Raw genomic sequence first — 26,674 nt, forward strand, 5'->3', positions numbered from 1 at the left:
CCTGGGAAATCCCATGGACAGAGGAGCCTGGTGGGCTACAGTCCACAGGGTCTCAAAAGATTTGGACATGACTCAGCATTCAGCACACGCATACATAAAATCCATATACAAAGTGGATAAGGGGTAGTGATTTTAAGGATACAGCTAGATGGGTTTTTATATGTGTTTAAAGCCCAATGACCAAGACATAGCTCAAGGTAACTGAATATTTGAGGCATTCTGTATGTTTGCTCATATGACCTTTGCTCATATGTTTGCTCATATGACCTTTGCTCATATGTTTGCTCATATGACCTTTGCTCATATGTTTGCTCATATGACCAGCTTCTGTCACCATCGAATGGTTCCATCTGGTCCTTTATGCAAATTGAATCCTACAGCATGTATCTCTTTGTATCTGGCTTCTTTCACTCAATTTACCGTCTGTTCTCTTGTTCATCCATATAGATCAATTTTTTATTGAGTAATTTTTTAAAACTAAAGTTTTCTAGTGTATGTATATACCACACTTTATTATTTGAAATTGAAATATAGTTGAATTATAGTTTTGTGTTTCAGGTATACAGCTCAATGATTCAGATATATATATATATATGAATATGCATATCATATATATATTTATGAATCTTTTTCAGATTCTTCTCCATTGTAGATTGCCACAGGTGTTGCATATAATTCCCTGAGCTATACAGTAGATCTTTGTTGTTTATCTGCTTTGTATATAGCAGTGTGCATATGCTAATCCCAAGCTCCTAACTTACCCCTCCTTCCTTTTTCCCCTTTGGTAACCATGTGTTGGCTTGCTACATGTACCACACTGTATTCATCAATCTAGTCTCTAAACTTGACTTTTCTAACTAAAACCCATGTAAACCATTCTTCTGGAACATCTGGGATGATTTATAAGAATGAAAGACGATTGCCTTCTTAAGTGATTTCAGGAGGCTGATGCATATCAGCTTGAGCTATGTTCCACTGGCAATATTCAACTGTTTCTGACCTGCAGAAATGGAAACGTCATATGGTTCAATCTAATAGCTAAAAAAGTCACCTCTGCTGGACTATTTAGTTTTCTCTGAAGGTTGGATGTGCAGTTTGTGTGGGAAGTGGGAGGTTTTGTTGACATAGCTGTGACTATGCTTCTAGGAATCAATAGGTAAAATTGTGACAGCTTGTAAACTATTGAGAAGGATGGACAAAATATCTTTAGTTTTCAGTCCCTCTTGCCTCCCAGGATGTCTGGACAGGAATGGGTAGGGGATGGTGGCAACTCTCAGTAACTGCCTTGAATTGATTAGTAAAGGCAGAGTCAGACAAGCTGTTATCGTTCAGTCACTAAGTCGTGTCCAACTCTTTGCTACCCCATGGAAGCACACCAGGATTCCCTGCCGGGGTCCAGCCCCGGCTGATACAGGGAGTTCGAAGCGGGGACGGCATCGGCGAGGATCAGGATACAATAGCTTCAATTAGATATTAATTAAAGATGTAAAGAGTAATAGAATGAGGATAGCTCAGTAGGAAAACTCAGTGGAGAAAAGAGGCTGAGTAGCTTGGTTTATGCGGGAGACCAATAAAACTTCAAGACAAGAAGCTTGCACCACTTACGTAGGCTGCAGGCATCCTTCCATTCTCTGGAAGGAGAGGAGACACTGAGGCCTCCCCGGTCGGATCTTAGAAGCCCAGGCAAAATTAGTGAGCTTGGTGGGTTCCGTGCTCCAGATGGAGAGTCAGCCAGAGTGAGAGAGAGAGCAACATGGGGAGACCAGTATTTCGAGAAACTGATCCCAATTCTTTATTTTCCATGGTCTACTTTTATACACTGAGATGTTATGCAAAAGTCACGCGGGGTCAGCAGTCCTGACTTTTATCAAAGTCAGGTGCTTCATACAAATGTATACAGAGGTCTTAGGGGTGTTACATCATCTTCTGGCCAGGGGGCCTGCTGACAATTTATGACCCTCTCCTTGTGACAGCGGTCAGTCAACCAGGACACTTATTTCTCCAGGGGTGATTATTCTTAAAACAGACGCCACCCAAATAAAGTTACATTCCTATAGGGTGAGGGTATAGTGGGTTTTAGTTAAGCAAAGAGTTTACTTAGCCTAAGGTCTAACGTGATTTATATCAAAGGTTAATATTTATTTCTTCTATATATTAATTAATGTGTATAAGGGCAGGGGATGTGGAGTCTTAGCAACAAACATTGGCTCAACAAATGAAAAACCCTTCACCAATACAATTTCTAATCAGCCCATTATACTTACACTAATGGTTTTCTAACTTTTCTAAGGAACCTGTTTTTAGAAGGTTTAAAGCATCTCGTGCCTCTCACGGTTGGGAGGCTGTGAGCAATCACATGTGGCCGGACAAGCCTGTCAGGCAGGCTAGAGAACCTTCAGAGGAGTTTGTAGGTTAAAACACTCTTGTCATGCCCAGGAGTTTTTATTAACTGGAGCTCTAAGTTAACTCCTTCTCCGAAAGAGGTGGTGGGGGACAGCCCCCCGTAAAGTCAGAGGTGTAGGTGAGAGCACAAAGTAGTAAAGTAGGCAGGCTCTGGTTATGGGGGTAGATGCTCGAGGATTTCCAGGGGGACACCTGAGGCTCGATCCCACCTTTGCATATGTCGAGCCTCCTTCCTCATGACCTTTGCCACGGGCCGAGTGCCTCACTCTGGCCCCCAACACTTACCTGTCTTCCACTGTCTCCCAGAATTTGCTCAAGTTCATGGCCATTGAAAGTGAAGAGGAACTTCAACACTTAGAAAGTGAGGAGGAACTAAAGAGACTCTGGATGAAAGTGAAAGAGGAGAGTGAAAAAGTTGACTTAAAGCTCAACATTCAGAAAACTAAGATCATGGCATCCAGTCCCATCATTGCATGGCAAATAGATGGGGAAACAGTGGAAACAGTGGCTGATTTTATTTTGGGGGCTCCAAAATTACTGCACATGGTTATTGCAGTCATGAAATGAAAAGACGCTTGCTCCTTGGAAGGAAAGTTATGACTAACCTAGACAGCATATTAAAAAGCAGAGACATTACTTCGCCAACAAAGGTCTGTCTAGTCAAACCTATGGTTTTTCCAGTAGTCATGTATGGATGTGAGAGTTGGACTGTGAAGAAAGCTGAGTGCCGAAGAATTGATGCTTTTGAACTGTGGTGTTGGAGAAGACTCTTGAGAGTCCCCTGGACTGCAAGGAGATCCAACCAGTCCATCCTATAGGATATCAGTCCTGGGTGTTCATTGGAAGGACTGATGTTGAAGCTGAAACTCCAATACTTTGGCCACCTGACGTGAAGAGCTAACTCATTTGAAAAGACCCTGATGCTGGAAAAGATTGAGGGCAGGAGGAGAAGGGGACGACAGAGGATGAGATGGTTAGATGGCATCACCAACTCAAAGGACATGAGTTTGGGTAGGCTCTGGGAGTTGGTGATAGACAGGGAGGCCTGGTGTGCTGCAGTTCATGGGGTCGCAAAGAGTCGGACACGACTGAGCAAATGAACTGAACCGATGTCCATTGACTCAGTGATGCCATCCAACCATCTTATCCTCTGCCGACCTCTTCTCCTTTTGTCTTCAATCTTTCCCAGCATCAGGGTCTTTTCCAATGAATTAGCTCTTCATATCAGATGGTCAAAATATTGGAGCTTCAGCTTCAGCATCAGTTCTTCCAATGAACATTGGCGGTTGATTTCCTTTCAGACTGACTCTTTGCAGTCCAAAGGACTCTCAAGAGTCTTTTCCAGCACCACAATTCAAAAGCATCAATTCTTTGTTGCTCAACCTTCTTTATGGTCTAAGTCTCACATTCATAATGACTGCTCTAAAAACAATAGCTTTGACTGTATGGACCTTTGTCAGCAAAGTGATGTCTTTGCTTTTTAATATGCTGTCTAGGTTGGTCATAACTTTCCTTCCAAGGAGTAAGTGTCTTTTAGTTTCATGGCTGCAGTCACCATCTGCAGTGATTTTGGAGCCCATGAAAAGAAATCAGTCACTGTTTCCGTTTTCTCCTTCTATTTGCCATGAAGAGATGGGACCAGATGCCTTGATCTTAGATTTTTTAAATGTTGAGTTTTAAGGCAGCTTTTTCACTCCCCTCATCAGGAGGCTCTTTAGTTCCTCTTTGCTTTCTGCTGTAAGAGTGGTATCATCTGCATATCTGATGTTAATATTTCTCCCAGAAATCTTGATTCCAGCTTGTGATTCATCTGGCCCAGCATTTCCCATGATGTGCTCTGTATATAAGTTAAATAATCTACAGCCTTATCAAATTCTTTTCCCAATTTTGAACCAGTCAGTTGTTCCATGTAAGGTTCTAAGTGTTGCTTCTTGACCTGCATATAGGTTTCTCAAGAGATAAGTAAGTGGTCTGGTATTCCCATATCTTGAAGAATTTTCCTCAGTTTGTTGTGATCCACATAGTCAAAGGCTTTCTCTTAGTCTATGAAGCAGAAGTCGATGTTTTTCTGGAATTCCCTTGCTTTCTGTATGATCCAACAAATGTTGGCAATTTGATCTCTGGTTCCTTTGTCTTTTCTAAACCCAGCTTGTGAATCTGGAAGTTCTCAGTATACATATTGCTGAAGCTTAGCTTAAAGGATTTTTAACATAACCTTACTAGCATGGGGAATGAGTACAATTGTCCAATAGTTTGAGCATTCTTTGGCACTGCCCTTCTTTGAGATTGAAATGAAAACTGACCTTTTTCAGTCCAGTGGACACTGCTGAGTTTTCTAAATTTGCTGACATATTGAGTGCAGCACTTTAACAACATCATCCTTTCAGATTTTAAATAAATCAGCTGAGATTCCATCACCTCTACTAGCTTTGTTCATAGTAATGCTTCATAAGGCCCACTTGACTTTACACTCCAGTTTGCCTGGCTCTAGGTGAGTGACCATACCACCATGGTTATCCCAGTCATTCAGACCTTTTTTGTTTTGTTCTTCTGTGTATTTTTGCCACCTCTTCTTAATCTCTTCTGCCTCTGTTAGGTTTTTGCTGTTTTTGTCCTTTATCATGCCCTTCCTTGCATGAAATGTACCCTTGATATCTCCCAAGTTTCTTGAAGAGATCTCTATTCTATTGTTTTCCTCTATTTCTTTGCACTGTTCATTGAACAAGGCCTTCTTATCTCTCCTTGCTATTCTCTGGAACTCTGCATTCAGTTTGGTATATCTTTCCTTTTCTTCCTTGCTTTTTGTGTCTCTTCTTTTCTCAGGTATTTGTAAAGCTTCCTCAGACAACCACTTTGCCTTCTTGCATTTCTTTTTCTTGGGGTGGTTTTGGTCACCACCTCCTGGACAATGTTAGGAACCTGTTTCCATAGTTCTTAAGGCACTCTGTCTAGCAGATCTAGTCAGTTTAATCTGTTTATCACCTCTACTGTATAATCATAAGGGATTTGATTTAGGTAATACATGAATGGCCTAGTGGTTTTCCCTACTTTCTTCAATTTAAGCCTGAATTTTGCAATAAGGAGCTCATGAAATGAGCCACAGTCAGCTTCAAGTCTTGTTTTTGCTGACTGTATAGAGTTTCTCCATTTTTGGCTGCAAAGAATATAATTAATCTGATTTTGGTATTGACCATCTGGTAGTTTCTATGTGTAGAGTCATCTCTTGTGTTGGAAAAGGGTGTGGGAAAGGGATTGTTGGAAAGGGTTTGTTGTTGTTGGAAAATGGTATTTATTATGACCAGAGCATGTTTTTGGCGTGGTTCTCCCCTTCATGTATCGCAGCCTTGAAGTGGTGAGGGGGCTTGCATAATTCAGTGAAGCTATGAGTGATGCCATTCAGGATCACCCCAGACGGATGGGTCATAGTGGAGAATTCTGACAAAATGTGATCTGCTGGGGGAGGGAAATGCAAATCACTCCAGTATTCTTGCTGCGAGAACCCCATGAACAGTACACAAAGATGAAAAGATATGACACTGAAAGAAGAATTCCCCAGGTCAAAAGGTGCCCAACATGCTACTGTGGAAGAAGGGAGGACAATCACTAATAGCTCCAGGAAAAAGGAAGCCGCTGGGCCAAAGAGCAAATGACGCTCAGTTGTAGGGGTGTCTGGTGGTGACAGTTAAGTCTGATGCTCTAAAGAACAACACTTCATAGGAACCTGGAATGTTCGGTCCGTGAATCCGGGTAAACTGGACAAGGTCAGGTAGGATATGGCAAGAGTGAACATCGGCATCTTAGCAATCAGTGAACTAAAATGCTTCTTGTGCTGTTGATGGGTTATTGTGGCAACCAGTGAACTTAAATGGAAGAGTATGGGCGAATGGGATTCAGATGACGGTGTGTCGGCTGCTGTGGGCAAGAACCCCAGAATAAATGGAGTAGCACCATAGTCAACAACAGAGTCCAAAATGCAGCACTTTGGTTCAGTCTCAAAAAGACAGAATGATTCTGGTTCATTTCCAGAGTAAACCATTCAACATTACAGTAACGCCAGTCTATGCCCCAAGCACTGATGCCAAAGAAGCTGCAGTTGACCAGTTCTATGAAGATCTACAAAACCTTCTATAACTAACACCAAAAATATGTCCTTTTCATCATAGAGGATTAGAATGCAAAAGTAGAAAGTCAAGAGATAGCTGGAGTAACAGGCAAATTTGGCCTTGGAGTACAAAATGAAGCAGGGACAAGGCTAGCAGAATTTTGCCAAGACACAAGTTACGCCCTATTATTTTTATTGCAGTATAATTGACTTACAGTATTTTATTGGCTTCAAGTGTGTACAACATAGTGATTCAATATTTTTATACGTTACAGAATGATCACCACAGTAAGTCTAGTCATGATATGTCTCCGTAAAAGACATTGCGTAGTTATTGACTGTCTCCCCCACACTCTGCGTTTCATACCTGTGAGTCATTTATTTTGTAATGGGAAGTTTGTACATCTTAACCCCTCTCACTGACTCCTCTCATCCCCCTACACACGCTCTCTGGCAACCACCTGTTTGTTTTCTGTATCTACGAGTCTATTTCTGTTGTGTTATGTTTGTCCATTTGTTAGATTCCACACATGAGTGAAATCATGTTGTAATTTTGTTTCTCCATCTGATTTAGTCCACTTAGTCTATGGGGTCAGACGGAGTTGGACACGACTGAAGTGACTTAGCAGCAGCAGCAGCAGCAGCATAATACCATCTATTACGGTCCATCCATGTTGTTGTCACATATGGCAAGATTTCCTTCTGTTTATGACTAATATTCTATTCTGTGTCTGTGTATACACATCTCTGTGTGTGTGTATCTGTGTGTGTGTGTATCTGTGTGTGTGTGTATCTGTCTGTGTGTGTGTGTATCTGTGTGTGTGTATCTGTGTGTGTGTGTGTCTGTGTGTGTATGTGTATCTGTGTATGTGTGTATCTGTGTGTATCTGTGTGTATCTGTGTGTGTGTGTGTGTGTGTGCACACGCAATGTGTTAGTCACTCAATCGTGTCTTACTTTTTGTGAGACCGTGGACCGTAGCCCACCAGGTTCTTCTGTCTGTGATGTTTCCCTGTCAAGAATACTGGAGTGGGTTGCCATTTCCTACTCCAGGGAATCTTTCCAACCCAGGAATTGAATCCGTGTTTCTTGCACCTCCTGCGTGGGCGGGCAGACTCTTCACCTGTGTGCCACCTGGGAAGCCTATATATATATAGTCCCCTCTTTCCATGGATAGATACATAAGTGTGAAAATGAAAGTGTTAGTCACTCAGTCATGTCCAACTCTTTGTGGCCTCATGGACTGTAGCCTGCCTGCCAGGCTCTTCTGTCTGTGGAGTTCTCCAGGCAAGAATACTAGAGTGGGTAGCGATTCTCTTCCCCAGGGGATCTTCCTGACCCAGTGATTGAACCTGGGTCTCCTGTATTGCAGGCAGATTCTTTACCATCTGAGCCACCGGGAAGCACACACACACACACACACACACATCTCTTTTATTCATTCATCTATTGAGGAACACTTGGGTTGCTTTCATTTCATAGCTGTTGTAAATAATGCTGCCATGAACACAAGTGTGCATATATTTTTGTACCTGTATTTTGTTCTCTTTGGGTGAATACCAAGTTGCTGGATGATATGGTAGTTCTATTTTTAGTTTTTGAGGAACCGCTGTACTGTTTCCACAGCAGCTGCACCGTTTACATCTCACCAACAGTGCATGAGGCTCCCCTTTTCTCCACATCTTCACCAGAGCTTGTTCTTTCTTTTATGATACCCATTCTGACAGGATGAAATGATATTTTATTGCGGTTTTGATTTCCCTGGTGATTAGCGATGTTGAGCATCTTTTAACGTGTCTTTTCACACATGGCCGTCTGTATGTCTTTGGAAAAACATTCAGGTCCTCTGCCCACTTTGTAGTCAGGTGGTTTTTTCAGTGCTGAGTCGTATGCATTCTTTCCATGCTTGTTGGATATACGGTGTGCAGATACATCCTCCCATTCAGTAGGCTGCCTTTTATCTCTGTAGACAGTTTCCGTCACCTGCAAAAGCTTTTTCGTTCCCTGCCAGCTGCAAGGTGCTTGCATCTCAGTTCTACCCTTTGCTGTTGTTGTTGCTCCACTCTCCTCTTCATTCCTTAGACATATTCTTGTCCCAAGATGTGGAGGGATCACTCTGTGCCCTAAATTTAACATTTAGAAAGGATGTTCAGCGGCACTTGCTAGCTCAAATGTAGCGAATGACTTTGTTTCTGGTGACTTTGGCAAGGAGATAAACCATAAAAACGACTATCACATCCTCAGAGCCTTTCAGAAAATCTTCATTTCTTCACAACCGGGCATAATGCATCCCATTACCTTCCCTACTCTGTGCTTTATCCCGTGCGGAATTGAGTTAGGGGAGTGAGAATATCCTGTAATTTTCCTTCTGAATTATCTGCCCGAGGGCTCCCTTGGATGATCTGTGGGGCTTTTTGTCTTTCATCTCTATGTTATTTTATTTTCTAGAATAACTTAGTATTCTAAAGCTTCTCAAAAAATGATGGTTGTTCAATTTAAAATAATTGTATAAACTAGAGGAACCAGAGATCAAATTGCCAATATCCGCTGGATCACGGAAAAAGCAAGAGAGTTCCAGAAAAACATTTATTTCTGCTTTATTGACTATGCCAAAGCCTTTGACTGTGTGGATCACAATAGACTGTGGAAAATTCTGAAAGAAATGGGAATACCAGACCACCTGATCTGCCTCTTGAGAAATTTATATGCAGGTCAGGAAGCAACAGTGAGAACTGGACATGGAACAACAGACTGGTTCCAAATAGGAAAAGGAGTACGTCAAGGCTGTATATTGTCACTCTGCTTATTTAACTTATATGCAGAGTACATCATGAGAAACGCTGGACTGGAAGAAACACAAGCTGGAATCAAGATTGCCGGGAGAAATATCAATAACCTCAGATATGCAGATGACACCACCCTTATGGCAGAAAGTGAAGAGGAACTCAAAAGCCTCTTGATGAAAGTGAAAGTGGAGAGTGAAAAAGTTGGCTTAAAGCTCAACATTCAGAAAACGAAGATCATGGCATCTGGTCCCATCACTTCATGGGAAATAGATGGGGAAACAGTGGAAACAGTGTCAGACTTTATTTTTCTGGGCTCCAAAATCACTGCAGATGGTGACTGCAGCCATGAAATTAAAAGACACTTACTCCTTGGAAGGAAAGTTATGACCAACCTAGAGAGCATATTGAAAAGCAGAGACATTACTTTGCCAACAAAGGTTCGTCTAGTCAAGGCTATGGTTTTTCCTGTGGTCATGTGTGGATGTGAGAGTTGGACTGTGAAGAAGGCTGAGCACCGAAGAATTGATACCTTTGAACTGTGGTGTTGGAGAAGACTCTTGAGAGTGCCTTGGACTGCAAGGAGATCCAACCAGTCCATTCTGAAGGAGATCAGCCCTGGGATTTCTTTGGAAGGAATGATGCTAAAGCTGAAACTCCAGTACTTTGGCCACCTCATGTGAAGAGTTGACTCATTGGAAAAGACTCTGATGCTGGGAGGGATTGGGGGCAGGAGGAGAAGGGGACCACAGAGGATGAGATGGCTGGATGGCATCACTGACTCGATGGACATGAGTCTGAGTGAACTCCGGGAGTTGGTGATGGACAGGGAGGCCTGGTGTGCTGCGATTCATGGGGTCGAAAAGAGTCGGACACAACTGAGCGACTGAACTGAAGTGAACTGATGCCCTAATTTCTCAGTCTGTTTAAACATGCTTGGAAGTTGTGGGCCATGTTGGAAAGATTTCTTAAGCCATCCATTATATCAACCTGAGGTCTAACTAAAGCAGTATTGTAACACTTGGGCTATTTGTGCTGAATCCCATTAAGAAATGTCCAATTGTCTTGTGTCCCAAAACATAAGACTTAATTTGCACCCTCTTTTAAAGTCTAAAAATGGAGCATTACAGGGAAAATGCAACTTGTGTGCCTCATTTTAAATTTCATTTTTCTTTATAAAAAACCTAGCATTTGTTCCTTTGAAACAATAGCTTTCAAAATAGCTCATATTTATTGATCCAGGTGCTATTCAAAGATCTTCTCATGTATAGATTCATATAATCCTTATAACAACTCAAAGAGATGACTGATATTTTTTCAGATGATGAAACTGAGGCACAGAGAAGAAAATAAGTTTCTCAGGGTCTGGAATCCCCATTCACAATGAGATTTTAATTCAAAAGCCAAAAATAGGAAAATAAGATAGTTGAGACGTTCTCAGCTCCTCTTGTGTATTAATTAGTTTTACCTATACAAGAGAAGGAAATGGCAACCCACTCCAGTATTCTTGCCTGGAGAATCCCGCAGACAAAGGAGCCTGGTGGGCTACAGTCCATGGGGTCCCAAAGAGTCGGACACGACTGAGCTACTAACATACACACACACATACATACAAGAATACTGTGAGAAAGATTTATGAACTGGCTCTATTTCTCTTTCTGTATATTGCTCTTAAAAAAAAAAAAATCCTAAGAATTGGCTATCATGGAGACAAAAGCCATTAGCTGTAGAATATGAAAGTATTAACAGGAAGGCCAAAGGGATTTGGGGGGAATAATTTAAAAATGGTATAATTTAGAATTTAGAAAAGTTGCAGGAGGACATTATTTTTCCTTTTTTTCTGAAGGATGTGCTGGGTTGTCCAGACAGACACTCAGAGGCCATCAGATGACCTGCTGTGGAGGCCTTGTCGGGCTGCTGGTTTTGATTAGATTGTTACCACCCAAGAGGCACCACCAGGATCAGAAGCCAAGGAAAGGAATTAGGCAATGAAGCTTTAAACTCTGGCTTTGCCCGTTGTGTAATCTGGACACGTGATTTGTCACTGGCGCTTCAATTTGGTCACATGTGAAATGGGGATAAACTCACAGATGTGCTGTGAGAGCTACGAGAGGTAGTGTTTACCGGGACCACTGACACTTTCTGTGTACGCAAAATGCAGGCACTGTTACTGCTGTCTCCTCAAGGGCATTACTAGTGCGCCTTTGCCTGGCAACCACCTGTGAAATTGGAAAGCTTCCACTTGTTGGTAGCACCTATGAGGGCCCAGCCACCACGCTATATGCTCTTCATGCTTTGTCATCATCACTCTTCACTCCTCAGGGTGTGTTCACGGGACCAGCAACCCATCAGTCTCACCCAGGTTTGTGAGAAAAGCCGAATCTTAACCTTTCCTGACCCAGCCCATCAGGCTCCGCATCCTTAATGAGATCCCCACGTGGTTTCCACGAGTGGTAAAGTCTGAGGGGTCTTGGGCTGATCCCCATACTAATCTTGCAAGTTAATTATGATAAAACATTTCCCAGAGGAAGTGAGGGAAAGTCGGAGCTGAGCTGACTTGTTCTAAACGACGCAGTCTTGAATCCACACTCGGGAGGTCTGACTCCCTGGTTCCTCTCTATCACTCAACACCCCCAATCCATGGTCCACCCCCAGCGTTTGCTGAGAAGTCCAGGAAGAGCCAGCAGCTTCATGGCGCTCCTGGCGGGACCATGCCTCCTGCCTGGAGCTGGAATGAGACTCCAGATGGTTTCTGACTCTCCCTCCCTGGGGTCCTGTCAGCCGTGCCTCAGCCCTTGGCGACTCCTGCTTCTCAGCACTTGCTCCCGTCCCCTCTCCTCCCATCTGCCTGAGCCAAGGAGCCTCCTCCAGCTCAGTCCCAGGAAACAGCGCTGTCCTGTGGCCTCTGGGAACTCAGCCCAAAAGCAGTCAAGTATTGATTTGAACCCTGTGGGTTTCTTGAGCTCAGGGCCCATAAGAGTGTTCTTTAATGCTGGGCGCTGAGGTTTGAAGGTTGTCTGGATCCTTCTATTTAAAAAAAAAGAGAATGTTTATGCAAATCCCTGTGCTTTATCCTTTCCCGCCCCTCCTCCACGCTCTGTCTTTCAGTTCAGTTCAGTCGCTCCGTCATGTCCGACTCTGTGACCCCATGGACTGCAGCACGCCAGACCTCCCTGTCCATCACCAACTCCCAGAGTTTACTTGTCTTTAGTACCCAGCTAAGGTCCCCTAGAGAAGGAAATGGCAACCCACTCCAGTACTCTCGCCTGGAAAATTCCATGGACTGAGGAGGCCTGGAGTGCTACAGTCCATGAGGTCGCAAAGAGTCAGACATGACTGAGCAACTTCACTTTGCTGCACTTCAGTCTCATCAGAGCACAACTGGACACTCAGAGGGGAAGCTGGTTGATGGAGTCATGAGAGGCGCTGATTCAAGCTGCAGCTCAGCTCCGAGCTGTCAGCACATCACGTGGCTTGTCTTTCAGGTGCCCTGTTGGTGAGGTTTCCTTCTCTGGTGCTGATGGGCGTCTGCAGTGGGGATCATGGAGTTGGGCTCCTCTTTTCATGCTGCAGTTCCCTCCCACACGATCTCTCTGCTTGAGCCTTCTTCAGAATCATCTTGTCTACCTTATCAGTGACAGTGCTGGCAAGCCCAAGGTCAAAGTAATGAGATGTTAATGAACAGCAGCTAGATGCAGATAAGTCTAAAGTGAACCAGTATTCCCCTTAGACCTCTGCTGTGTCTTTGTGTACTTGTTCCCACAATTTGATCTTTGTAAGAATAGTAAAAAATTTTAAGCGTTATCATCAAAGTATTCTTCCTCAGAGCTAAAAAAAAAAAAAAAAAAAAAAAGATAAACATTTTGTAGTGATTCCAATTCAGTTGAATTTGGTTGTTCTCCAGCTGGCAGAACAGCAGTTGGAAGAGTTGAGCTGCTCTGAGAAGAAAGTTAACACCGTGTTCCGAACAAGGCAGATACCAGGGACACTTATGAAGGACCAGGCTGTGTTGAGACAGGAAGAAACCTCAGCAGCATTGACTCCTACCCCAAATTCTGTTGTTGAGGAAATAGGCCAAAGGCTTGTCTGAGGTCACCCAGCCAATCCTGGCCAACCAAGGACTAGGACCTGAGCTCCTGACACCTGGTTCCATTGGTGCTGCCTAGAACCTTTCCTGTGAACCTTTCCTTTATATTAATACAGACTTGAGGGTATGCTTGAATTTATTTGAAGTCTTTCATACTACCTCTAAAAGTCTCATCAATTTTGCATTTTATAAGACACTTCAACCACGTTTCCCACGATTTAAGCGTAATATTCACCAGGTTAGCCTTTCCCCACAACTCCTGGAGGAAAGTCCATGTTCCCAGTGCTCCCCCAGTCTTCTCATATCTCCTGGGACGCTGCTGTGGATCCTGGTTTCAGAAGCCTTCAGAACGGCCTCATGTGATTTCCAGTAAAGCTGTTAATGTGCCACATTCACGCCGACACTGTTGTCTCTAGCGCTTGGTAATTTACTACATCTACTTTAGTTTGGTCCATACTCAGATCTGATGACCATGTGGAATGGATCTGAATGTTGGGTGTTGGCAACTCTGCACTCACTGCTCGTCTCAGCTTCCCTCCATCTGGCTGGGTGTTGCAGGGTTTCAAATGTGCTGTCCGTTGGAATGTGTCTTCTCCCTGGGGGCGGAGGGTGTTGAGAAGAATCATGAATAGCCACTGCTTATCTCTGGGCATCTGTGCCTGCTGTTCCTTCACACCATAATGCTTCTTTGCCAGTTAAGGGTCCTACTGATTCTCCCAAAAGTGCCAGATGTTATTATCTTCATCAGGTTCCCTTTATTCATCCGCTTTGAAACGCATCTCCAGTTCCTGTGTTACTAAAACGTGTTATGGGGTGTCTTTCCTTCTTGAGCATTGTTTGCCGGTCCTTCCACTCTTTGAAGGTGTGGCTCTGTCATTTCTGTACCTCCAGGCGGTTTGTTATGTCTTTTCCTAGCAGCCCTTTCATCAGTCTTGGTTGACTCGAATGTCTAAGTCAGGAAAAAGCCTCATTTTAGAGAAGGCAATGGCACCCCACTCCAGTACTCTTGCCTGGAAAATCCCATGGGCGGAGGAGCCTGGTGGGCTGAAGTCCATGGGGTTGCTAAGAGTCGGACACGACTGAGCGACTTCGCTTTCACTTTTCACTTTCATGCATTGGAGAAGGAAATGGCAACCCACTCCAGTGTTCTTGCCTGGAGAATCTCAGGGACCGGGGAGCCTGGTGGGCTGACGTCTATGGGGTCACACAGAGTCAGACACGACTGAAGTGACTTAGCAGCAGTAGACAGCTTTTAGCATGGGAGACTTAGGAATGTTCTCGTGTTTGTTTTGTTTTATATTAGCATAAACAAAAGTTCCACTCTCAATATTTCTTTCCCCACAAGCGTTTTTCCTTCAGGGAAGCTCAGTGTGAAGGATCATGCTGGGGATACACAGCAGTCCTAACAGAAAGAGTGAATGCTCTGTAAGGAGTGTGCGTTCCAGAATGTTCTTTTCCAAAGTAAACCCTGCCTGTCTCACTCCCTGAGGACAGGCATGACATCTTTGTTTGCTGAGCACCTTGCCACCTGAGAAAGGGCCAGGTCTGCCTGGTCCCAGCCAAAGGGATGCAAGGGGCAGGGCTGACTCCCAGGGAGTACTGTCCTACATGCTTTAAAAAAGTAATTTATTTTTTTGTATTTATTTGGCTGTTCTAGGCCTTACTTGCAGCGTGAGGTCTTCTCTTCTGGAGCACAGGCTCAGTAGCTGTGGTACACGGGCCTAGCTGCTCCACATGGGCCTGTGGGATCTTTCCTAACCAGGGGTTGAACCTGTGTCCCCTGCCCTGGAAGGCAAATTCTCAACCAGGGAAGTCCCTGTCCTACACGCTTTGACAGGGTGGAAAACCACATGGCCATGACTAAGCTTGGATATCCAGCTCTTTGCAAACCACACCTCAATTCCTGAGAGAAATAATACGAAAGTGTTCCTAATCATTACAAGGGGGAAACCCTGCAAAGAGCCTGCATTAGTCAGAGCATGCCTGCCCCAGTCTCAGGGGCTCAACGCGAGAAAGTGTTATTTCTCCATCTGTCACCAGTGGCGCGGGTTCCTTGGGGGTGTGGGTGAAAGGAAGGGTACTTTGCTGCATTCAGGACCCAGGCTCCTTCTATCGGTGACTCCATCATGTCCTAGGGCCTCAAGGCCTTTTCTGAATCCTCCACAGCTGGCTGGCAAAGGAGGAGGTGGAGCTCGTGCATACCCTGGGAATGGCATTCACTGCCTCCACCTCCATGCTGTTGGCTAGACCTTGGTCATATGGTCCAAGTGACTGCAGGGAAGGATGGAAATGTAGTCTGGTTTTCAGAAGAAGAGAGAATAAGTATGTTGATTATCTAGCCAGTTATCACACGGACCTTGCTGGATTCATTACTGTTAATATAATTTGTCTTTTAAACCTGATATCAGTTATTAAATTAATCATAATAGGAAAGGGTCTGTGAAGGAAATAAATGGATTTTCCATCCCTACAAAACCTTCCCCGATTCCCCCTCCCTCTTACCAGCTCTGGCCTCTCTGATGATCTCTGCCTCCTTCCATCCTTGTGGCTTATGACCTAGATCTGTGACCATGTCCTTGAAGGGTCTGCATGTTCATGATTAATAACTCCCACCACACTGCATCACACACCATGGACAATCCCTAGAGATTTACAGAATTTATAAATGACTGAAGCCTTAACTCCCTTACCCTCACTCCAATAGACCTGACGTTGGTTGAGTTTTATACATGTGGCCACACCTCATATACCCACACCGATGGTATAGTCCAACCTCCAGCTTAGGACTAGAGAACTATGTGACTGTAAATAGCTGGACTATAAATGCCAGATTATATAGACATAGAGAGTTACACATGTTCTTTAAAAATATCATATTAGTGATTTTCTCATCTGAATTGGAAGGTGCATGAAAAATGTGGCCTGAGATTTAGCACCGCTAATGATAATTTGTGTATGTGTTGGCACTAGATGAATGGAAGCAACAGATTTCATCTGTATGTCTGGGAGACGGAGAGCCAGCAGCGTGTGGAACGCATGGCCCGCTGCACCCTCTGCTATGGTAAGCCTGGACAGCGCTGCTGGTCGGATTGATGTCTTCAGAGCAGGGTGAATTAGCTGGTGGCCACAGGCCAGCTGTGCTCTGCAGATGTGTATCAGTTTTTCTTGGGAAGTCAGAACAGGCCAGAGAGTCTCAGACACGGCATTCCTTTGTGGCCACAGTCAGCCAGAGATGCGCGGTGCCTGCCCCCTTTGGAGAGCAAGTATCAGCTAGTGCCCCGCCATCTGGTCCCTCCCCCTCCCTGGCTTCTCATCCTGGCCCCTCCGCCTCCTTACCTGTCCTGCCAAGGCTTCTGGATATGCCTGGGTTCATGTCCCTTCCTCATTTGACCATTAGTGTGACGGGCGGACCACTGAGCTCAGGTCAAGAGCACTGAGTTCTCGGCCTGGAACTGCCATTGGCCGCCAGCAGGGTCTCGGAAAGACCTCAGCTTCCACACCTCACACCAGCCTGGGCACAGAAGAAGCAGTGTTGCTGAAACCCACGCACACCCACATGTGAAGAGCTGTCCTGCACATCACCTTCCCCTGGGGCCAGCCCGAGTCCTGGACAGGAAAGCAAAAGGGAATTCTGCAGCTCCCTCTCCTGGATCCACCCTAAGTCCTAAAGCTGCCGTGAGAGGTGTGGCTCTGAAAACCTGGTCAGATACAGGAACTGCTGTTCGTAGGGCATGTTACAGCTGAGGAACTTCTTTCCCGTTCATTATTTTGTTTGACGCTGTGGTCCCCTGGGCCTCTACCCCCTCCTGCACAAGTGAAAGCCCAGCTGGGGTTTGTGGAACCTGAGCTCTGACTACACTGGCGTTGTTCTGAGCACTATATTAACTCACTTTAAAGTTAAAAACCGCACAAACAGCTTCATAAGAGAGGTTTATTATTATGAGTATCATTATCTCCATCAGTGGAGAAGGAAATGGCAACCCACTCTACTACTTTTGCCTGGAAAATTCCATGGACGGAGGAGTCTGGTAGGCTACAGTCCATGGGGTCGCAGAGTTGGACAGGACTGAGCAACTTCACTCTCAGTTTCGCATTCTATCTCCATCAGACAGATGAGGAATCTGAGTAATCTGCCCCGGGTCACACACCCAGTAAGAGGCGGGCTTGGCTGTACCAAGTAGAGGGGCTCTGAACCTAGGGATTAGGAAGCCATGTGGCCTGGTGGTTAGAAACATTAACTGTGGAATCAGATATACTCTCAACTCTTCTTCTGAAAAACAGGCGTGTTTATTTACAGTGCCCATCTTCTGGCTGAAGTCATCCCCAGGCAGACAGCCTTCAGCAGTGGCTCTCCCTACTGAGTGCCTGGAAGCGTGTGTGCCTGGAAAGGAAAGGGATTCATGGTAACCCCGCTTCTCCTCCGCAGATCAGTGCCTCCCGGCCCCGGAGTGCGGGAGGGGCAGGCCCGGGCCTCTGCAAGTGGATGCGGACATTGCCTTCCTGGTGGACGGCTCCCGCGGCGTGGGCGCCGACCTCTACCGTGTAGCCTTGACCTTGGTGGAAGCCGTGCTCGACGAGCTGGAGGTGGCGAGGCAGCCGAGCACGTCTCCCCGTGGAGCCCGCGTGGCCCTGGTGACACACACGACCCCTGGCTTCTGGCCTGGAGACGGGAGGTCCCCCGTGCTCGAGGGCTTCCACCTGACCGCGTATGGCCACCGGGCACAGATGCAGAGAAGCATCCGCGAGGCCTCGGGCCACCCTCTGCGGGGAGCGCCGGCCCTGGGCCATGCCCTGGAGTGGACTCTGGAGAAGGTGCTCCTGGCCACCCCGCTGCTCCAGAGGGCGCAGGTCCTCTTTGCCATCGTGGCCAGCGAGACCAGCAGCTGGGACCGGGAGAAATTAAGGACTCTGTCCCTGGAGGCCAAGTGCAAGGGTGTCACTCTGTTTGTGCTGGCCTTGGGCCCGGGCGTGGGGACCCGCGAGCTGGCAGAGCTGGTCCACGTGGCCAGCTCCCCCTCGGAGCAGCACCTGCTACGCCTGGAAGGGGTCTCAGAGGCAGAGGTGGCTTATGCCCTGGGCTTCACGCGGGCCTTCCTGAACCTCTTAAAAAGTGAGTGGACAGGGATGCCTGGCGGGTGGGAAGAGGCAAGCACAGAGCCTGGCATGTGGGTGGGTGGGTGCCCGTGGCACCATCGCCCTTGCTGGGCTGTAGGCTGCCCCGTGGTCTCCACCTCTAGGGCAGACCCCAGGGAGCACCCCACTTCCTGAAAACCCTAAGCTACGTTGCCCTGACACGCTGCCAAGCTTAGTGTTGGCTTCTTGTCTGGTGGCTGGGAGGCCTCAGGTTTCCACCGAATCTTTTGATTTTGTCATTTACCAGAATGAGGATAAAAATCTCTTCTCTATTTGTGAAGCCTATGTTCAAATATGTGCGTGGAAGCAACACTGCTGTACGTGCATAAAGAATAGTTACTGTTATTGCTGTGTCCAGTGATCCAGAGTCCACTGCTATAGAACAGTGCTTCTCAGATTTTAACATGTACATGCTTTTCCTGGGGATCTAGTTACACTTTGGATTTTGATTCAGTGCGTCTGAGCTGGGGCCCGAGAGTCTGCATTTTTACAAAAGATTTCATTGAAGTATAGTCAGTTTATAATGTTGTGTATTTCTCTGTGCAGCAAAAATGGACAGTGCACATTTTAAATAAGCCCCTGGCTGATGCTGCTGGTGCAGGGACCGTACTTTGAGTAGCGAGTTTTCAGGGACTTCCTAGGAAATGAGGGAGACAGGACAGAAACCTGGAACCTCCCATCTCAGGTTGGAGCATCGGTGAAAAGTGCTGTGACCACGCAGCTTGGCCAGAATTCTTCCCTGTGTCCTGTCACTTCCAGTCAGAACAAGTTGAATGAGATTTATGGGTAACTGGCACCAAATCTGTATCCTAGCATGATGATGGAGATGGTTAGGACTGGAGGGTGGGTATTATCCTGGTCACATTTGCAGGAGTTTGTCTTGGGCTTTGTCCAACCGTGCATAGTCCCACACAACTCACGTGTGGGTGCCTCCCTGTGGCGTGGGAGGCCCTCCTGCCCTCTTTGCTGGGGGACATCAGCTTCTCAGTTTATAAGTGGGTATGACATCCCGTCACATAAAGCTCCGCTGTCACTGAGGGAATAAAGGCAGTCTGATGGACACCTTAGAAATAGAGACACAGCTCTTGTGCCTCTGTAGCTTGAGAGACATGGACATTAATGAATTGGTTCTAGTCTAATCTTTGCCACTCAAGAGCTGTGTGATTCTAGAAAGGTCAGTGAACCTTGAGATTCCTTACCTTTGCAAGAGATGGAAGAAGGAACTGTAACAGATGACTGAAGGCTTAGTGATTCTTTGAGGGAGAAGGAGGCTAGAGGATTATTTTTCTAGTCTATTTTAATTTCACTTTACTTTATATGTTTTATTACATTAGGTTGCATTTCATATTTTGTTCTATTCTTTTATGTTATGATTTAATTTTATATTGCTTATACAATAGAATTCATTTTATACTTTCATTTTGCTTGTATTTTTATTTTTCTATTTGTATTTATTTTGTGCTTTGAGTTTACATCTTTTTGGTTTTATGTCAATAGACTTTTTTGTTTTCTGTTTTATTTTGTTATACTTTATTTTGTTTTATTGTATATTTTACACTTTAATTGATTTTATTTTATGTCTTATGTCTTAATGGATAATATTTTGGTCTTGTGCTTTATTTTACTTCATTTTATTTTTGAGCTTCATATCATTTTATGCTTTATTTGATGTGATGTTTTATTTCATTTTTAGGTGACACTAATCAGTACCCACCTCCAGAGCTCATTGAAAAGTCTGGGGGCCCAAGCCGAGGGGACACCCTGCTGCAACGCATCTTGCCTGTCAAGAGGTAGGCTGAGGGCGGGGCTGGGCTTGTCCCACGGCTCTGTGCCCTGCAGGGACTGTTTCCCTAAGTTCAGTTCAGTTCAGTTCAGTCACTCAGTCATGTCCAACTCTTTGTGACCCCATGAACCTCAGCACACCAGGCCTCCCTGTCCATCACCAACTTCCAGAGTTTACCCAAACTCATGTCCATTGAGCCGGTGATGCCATCCAACCATCTCATCCTCTGTCGTCCCCTTCTCCTCCTTCCCTCAATCTTTCCCAGCATCGGGGTCTTTTCAAATGAGTCAGTTCTTCTCATCAGGTGGCCAAAGTATTGGAGTCTCAGCTTCAGCATCAGTCCTTCCAATGAATATTCAGGACTGATTTCCTTTAGGATGGACTGGTTGGATCTCCTTGCAGTCCAAGGGGCTCTCAAGAGTCTTCTCCAACACCACAGTTCAAAAGCATCGATTCTTCTGCGCTCAACTTTCTTTATAGTCCAACTCTCACAGCCATACATGACCACTGGAAAAACCATTGCCTGTCTTCCTCAGGTCACAGGCAAACCAGTCCTTGACTCAAACCACTGGGATTCAGATGCTCCTGTGTTTAACGATTCTGATATGGTTTGGTTTTTTGTTTTCTTATTTTTCAATAGTAAGAGTAATACAGGACTAATAAAATTCAAGGAGCACGTACGTGTATTAGAGCAATCAGTAACAATTTTCCTATCCACTGCATTTCCCATCCTCTAATCCCACGTCCTGGAGGTAAAATTGATCATGCTAAACATATTATTCTGATGTTTGTCCCAACACCCCTGCAAACCTAAGACAACAGCTGGTTTGATGATGAAGCCATCAGCAGATACCCAAGCCTGAAGCGCCCCGAGCCCAGTGGTACCAAGTGGGACTCACCCCCTCATTCTCCCAGTCTTTTGTTTCTGCACAGGTTGCCCAAGCGCCAGTTTGGCAAATCTGGCCTTACTGATGATTTGGAAGCACTCGAAGCAGCAGGCTCTTTTCGAGAGGAGAATAGAGAAGCCACAATGACGTCTATCACTCAGCAAGAAGCACTTGAGAATTATGAAAAGAGTGGCTACGATGCTGAAGAAAATCATCAAAAAGATCCAGCAAAACTGAAAAAAACTGGAAAAGAAAGAAATTCGGGCAATGTCTATGGTAAAAACCCAACTACTCCTTGCTCCTTGGGTTGAATTTACCTTTAAAAATCTTTAGCTTAAAAAAAAAAATCCTGTGCACTGTGTTAGCATGCAGACATCAGCTTTGTGTAGTTTGCTTGCAAGAGCACAGATTCATGTATGCAGCTAAAAATAACTAGTTTCAGGAAATAGTAGAAGGCTGACTTTTATTTGACTTTAAGTATGGAGCTAACAGAAGCTGTCTGAGGGAGTGTTATAGAGTCTCACCCCATGGAGTGTCTGTACTTCATTGTGGAAACAATGATCTATTGCAGAAGTGGCAAACATACCCTTGACCTTTAGGGAAGGTGCTCTGGCTTGTAGAAGGCTCCTTCATCTATGAGTGGCCACATGTGCTATGACCGAGTTTAAGGAACATTTTGGATCCGTCTAAGACAACCATGCTCCCTTGGTGGTTCAGATGGTAAAGAGTCCACCTGCAGTGTAGGAGACCTGGGTTTGATCCCTGGATCCGAAGATCCCCTGTAGAAGGGAATGGCAACCTACTCCAGTATTCTTGCCTGGAAAAGTCCTTGGACAGAGGAGCCTGGCAGGCTACGGTCTATGGGATCTCATAGAGTTGGACACAACTGAGCTACTAACACTTTCATTTTTCAAGGCAACTGTAGCATCAATTTTGGATTATGGCCAATGCCATTGCCACCTCTTACATGGGATCAACAAATTAAGCCAAACAGTAAACACATTAGAAAGAGATCTGAGGGCATTTGATTCTGAAGTTTCTAAAAGGCAGGGAAAGGATAGCTGAGAGTTTCTAGAGAGTGGTATGGTCAGTCTCACTTAGATTAGATGAGAGGTTGCCTCCCAGAGGTTTTGAATGTGCCTGCATGATTCTGTCTCTGGTGCTCTATCTAGATGGCCATGAAAAGTTATTTCCTCTCTCTGCAGCTCAGTTTTCTGACCTGTAAAATGGGGATTATGTGAGTGCCTGACTCATGGGGTTGTTTTGAAGATGAAACTTGATAATTCATATGTTTGCCACACAGTAAGCATACAAGCTAGCTAAGATGCTGATTTGTCCTTTGTCTTTTCCAAAGAAAACTCATATCCAGAGGAAAGGAAAAACTGGACAGACATGGGAATACTAGGCAGGACAGTAACATTTCCCCTCCTTAGGCTAGACATTAACCACAGAAAAGCTTATCTGTTGACTCTTAACGCTTTTTGTGTATAATGTCTGCCAAGTGTGCTAAAGGTCACTAAGGCAGTGGTTTTCAACCTCGGCTGTAATTGAGAATCATCTGAGAAGTTTTAAGCATTCTCACCACCCAGGCCTCATCCCAGAGCAATCCAATCAGAATCTCTAGGTGTGGAACTGAGCCGGTGATTCTCCTGAGCAACTGAGAGTGAGAAACACGGCCCCAGTGAGTCTTTCCGCACAGAATCAAGGTGAACAGGGTGGAAGAGAGCCTCTTCATGATGTAGTTCAATGCTATTCACAGGGGCATGACGGTTTCCAGAATTCCCCGGAGCTCTGTTCCTTGGCCCTGGCCAGTGCCCTCTCCCGCTGTATCCCACGGTTGCCCCGAGCCTTTGCCTCCTCCTCACCCCCTTCCTCCATATCTTCTCCTCTAGCACCTGCCCTGTTTTCTTGGTTTCAGAAGTAAAGGCAGCCAAGTGCAACCTCCTGCAACTCCCTGTGTCGCTGCCAGCCTTGCTCCCTGCCCTCCAGTCAGAAGAAAGGGCTGTTTCTTGTCTTTAAGGGTGTACTGAAAGCCATCAAGGAACCAAAGGGCTGGTCAGACCTCAATGACTGCAGCTCCTCAGGGCTGAATCACTGCTGCCCACTGCCTTCCTCGTCAAGTCCTCTCCTGTGTTAGCTGCAGAGACAACATAATTTTTGAAATTTATTCTTTCTTTATTTTTTTAATGGAAATATAGTTGATTTTCGGTGTTCTGTTAATTTCTGCTCAGTGACTCAGTTATGTGTGTGTGTGTGTGTGTGTGTGTATTCTTTTCCATTGTGGTTTATTACAAGATATTGAATACAGTTCTCTGTGCTTTATAGTAGGACCTTGTTGTCTATCCACTCTATCTTCTAACCCCAGACTCCCAGTCCATCCCCCCTAACCACTTTCCTCATAGCAACCACAAGTCTGTTCTCTGTGTAAGTGGGTCTCTTTCTGTTTCATAGATAATTTTATTTGCATCATATTTTAGATTCCACATATAAGTGATATCATATGGTATTTGTCTTTTTTTCTGATTTATTTCCCTTAGTATGATAATCTGTAGGTCCAACTGTGCGCGTGTGTCTGAAGTTGCTTCAGGCGTGTCTGACTCTTTGGAACCCCATGGACTGTAGCCCACAGACTCCTCTGTCCTTGGGATTCTCCAGGCATGAATACTGGAGTGGGTTGCCATGCCCTCCTCCAGGGGATCTTCCCAATCCAGGGACTGAACCCACATCTCTTAGGTCTCCTGCATTGACAGGTGGGTTCTTTACCACTAGCGCCACCTGAGAAGCCCCTAGGTCCAATGCTGCAAATGGCATTCTTTCCTTTTCATGGCTAATGTTCCATTGTACCTATGTACCATATTTTCTTTACCCATTCATCTGTTGATGGATATTGGGTTGTTTCCATGTATTGGCGAATTGCAAATAGCGCTACTGTGAATGTTGGGATACATGTATCTTTTTGAATTATATTTTTTTCCCCCAGATATATGCCCAGGAGTGGGACTGCAGAAACATATGGCAACTCCATTTTTAGTTTTTTTGAGGAACCTCCACACTGTTCTCCATAGTTGCTACAGCAATTTATTAATATATCCCCACCAACAGTGTAGGAGAGTTCCCTTTTCTCCAAACTATCTCCAGCATTTGTTATTGGTAGACTTTAAAAAAAAGTTAATTTATTTTTTAATGGAAGGATAATTGCTTTGCAGAATTTTGTTGTTTTCTGTCAAACTTCAACACGAATCAGCCATAGGTGTACATATATCCCCTCCCTCTTGAACCTCCCTCGCATCTCTCTCCCCATCTCACCCCTCTAGGTTGATACAGAGATCCTGCTTGAGTTTCCTGAGACACATAGCAGGTTCCTGTTGGCTGTCTATTTTACACATGGTAATGTCAGCTTCCATGTGACTCTCTCCATACATCTCATCCTCTCCTCCCTTCTCCCTGTGTCCATAAGCCTGTTCTCTATGTCTGTTTCTCCACTGGTGCCCTGCAAATAAAATATTCGGTACCATCTTTCTAGATTCAGTATATATACATTAATACATGGTATTTATCTTTCTCTTTCTGACTTACTTCACTCTGTATAATAGGCTCTAGGTTCATCCTCCCCCTTAGAGCTGACTCAGATGCACTCTTTTTTATGGCTGAGTAATATTCCATTGTGTATATGTACAACAACTTCTTTATCCATTCATCTGTTGATGGACATCTAGGTTGCTTCCATGTTCTATCTATTGTAAAGAGTGCTGCAATGAACATTGGGGTACATGTGCCTTTTTTAATTTTGCTTTCCTCTGGGTATATGCCTAGGAGTGGGATTTCTGGGTCATATGGTGGTTTTAGTCCTAGTCTTTTAAGGAATCTCCATACTGTCTTCCATAGTGGCTGTATCAATTTGCATTCCCACCAACAGTATAAGAGGGTTCCCTTTTTTCCACATCCTCTCCAGCATTTGTTGTTTGTAGACTTTTTGATGAGGGCCATTCTGACTAGTGTGAGATGATATCTCATTGTAGTTTTGATTTGCATTTCTCTAATAAGGAGCAATGTTGGGCATCTTTTCATGTGTTTGTTAGCCATCTGTATGTTTTCTCTGGAGAAATGTCTGTTTAGCTCTTTTTCCCACTTTTTGATTGGGTTGTTTAATTTTCTGGTATTGAGTTATTTGAGCTGCTTGTATATTTTGGAAATTAATCCTTTGTCAGTTGTTTCATTTGCCATTATTTTCTCTCATTCTGAGGGCTGTCTTTTCACCTTGCTTATGGTTTCCTTTGCTGTGCAAAAGCTTTTAAGTTTAATCAGGTCCCACTTGTTTATTTTTGTTTTTATTTCCATTACTCTAGGAAGTGGGTCATAGAGAATCTTGCTTTGATTTATGTCATTGAGTGTTCTGCCTATGTTTTTCTCCAAGAGTTTTATAGTTTCTGATCTTACATTTAGGTCTTTAATCCATTTTGAGTTTACCTTTGTGTATGGTATTAGGAAGTGATCTAATTTCATTCTTTTACATGTGGCTGTCCAGTTTTCCCAGCACCACTTAATGAAGAGGCTGTCTTTGCCCCATTGTATATTCTTGCCTCCTTTGTCAAAAATAAGGTACCCATAGTTGCATGGGTTTATTTCAGGGCTTTATGTCTTGTTCCATTAGTCTATATTTCTGTTTTTGTGCCAGTTCCATACTGTCTTGATGACTGTAGCTTTGTAGTATAATCTGAAGTTAGGAAGGTTGATTCCTCCAGCTCCATTCTTCTTTCTCAAGGCTGCTTTGGCTATTCAGGGTCTTTTGTATTTCCATATGAATTGTGAAATTTTTTATTCTAGTTCTGTGAAAAATGCCATTGGTACTTTGATACAGATTGCACTGAATCTATAGATTGCATTGGTAGTATAGTCATTTTCACAATATTGATTCTTCCTTCCCTGGTGGCTTAGTGATAAAGAATCTGCCTGTAATGCAGGAGACCACGTTTAATCCCTGGGTTGGAATGATCCCCTGGAGAAGGAAATGGCAACCTACTCCAGTATTCTTGCCTGGGAAATCCCATGGACAGAGGAACCTGGCCTCCATGGGGTTGCAAAGAATTGAACACGACTGAGTGATGAATACTTGCACACTTACACCCAGGAATATGGAACATCTCTCCAACTGTCTGTATCATCTTTGATTTCTTTCATCAATGTCTTATAATTTTTTGTGTACAGCCCTTTTGTCTCCTTAGGTAAGTTTATTCCTAGATATTTGATTCTTTTTGTTGCAATGGTGAATGGGATTGATTCCTTAATTTCTCTTTCTGATTTTTCATTGTTAGTATATAGAAATGCAAGTGATTTCTGTGTATCAATTTTATATCCTGTGACTTTGCTAAATTCACTGATTAGCTCTAGTAATTTTCTGATACTATCTTTAGAGTTTTATATGTATAGTATCATTTCATCTTCAAATAGTGAGAGTTTCACTTCTTCTTTTCTGATCTGGATTCCTTTTATTTCTTTT

The 26,674-nt window shown here is 44.4% G+C and overlaps 1 protein-coding gene across 1 annotated transcript in view; it reads left to right on the forward strand.

Moving 5' to 3' along the window:
- LOC102283468 (collagen alpha-4(VI) chain-like) overlaps positions 1-26,674 on the forward strand; it is a 121,320-nt gene that overhangs the window by 86,482 nt on the left and 8,164 nt on the right. Inside the window, 4 exon segments of the mRNA XM_070364681.1 lie at positions 16,345-16,435; positions 17,801-18,484; positions 20,201-20,297; positions 21,224-21,453. Coding sequence (XP_070220782.1) covers positions 16,345-16,435; positions 17,801-18,484; positions 20,201-20,297; positions 21,224-21,453 — 1,102 coding nt within the window.

Source organism: Bos mutus, chromosome 1, assembly GCF_027580195.1.
Source record: "Bos mutus isolate GX-2022 chromosome 1, NWIPB_WYAK_1.1, whole genome shotgun sequence".
Taxonomy (NCBI): Eukaryota; Metazoa; Chordata; class Mammalia; order Artiodactyla; family Bovidae; genus Bos; species Bos mutus.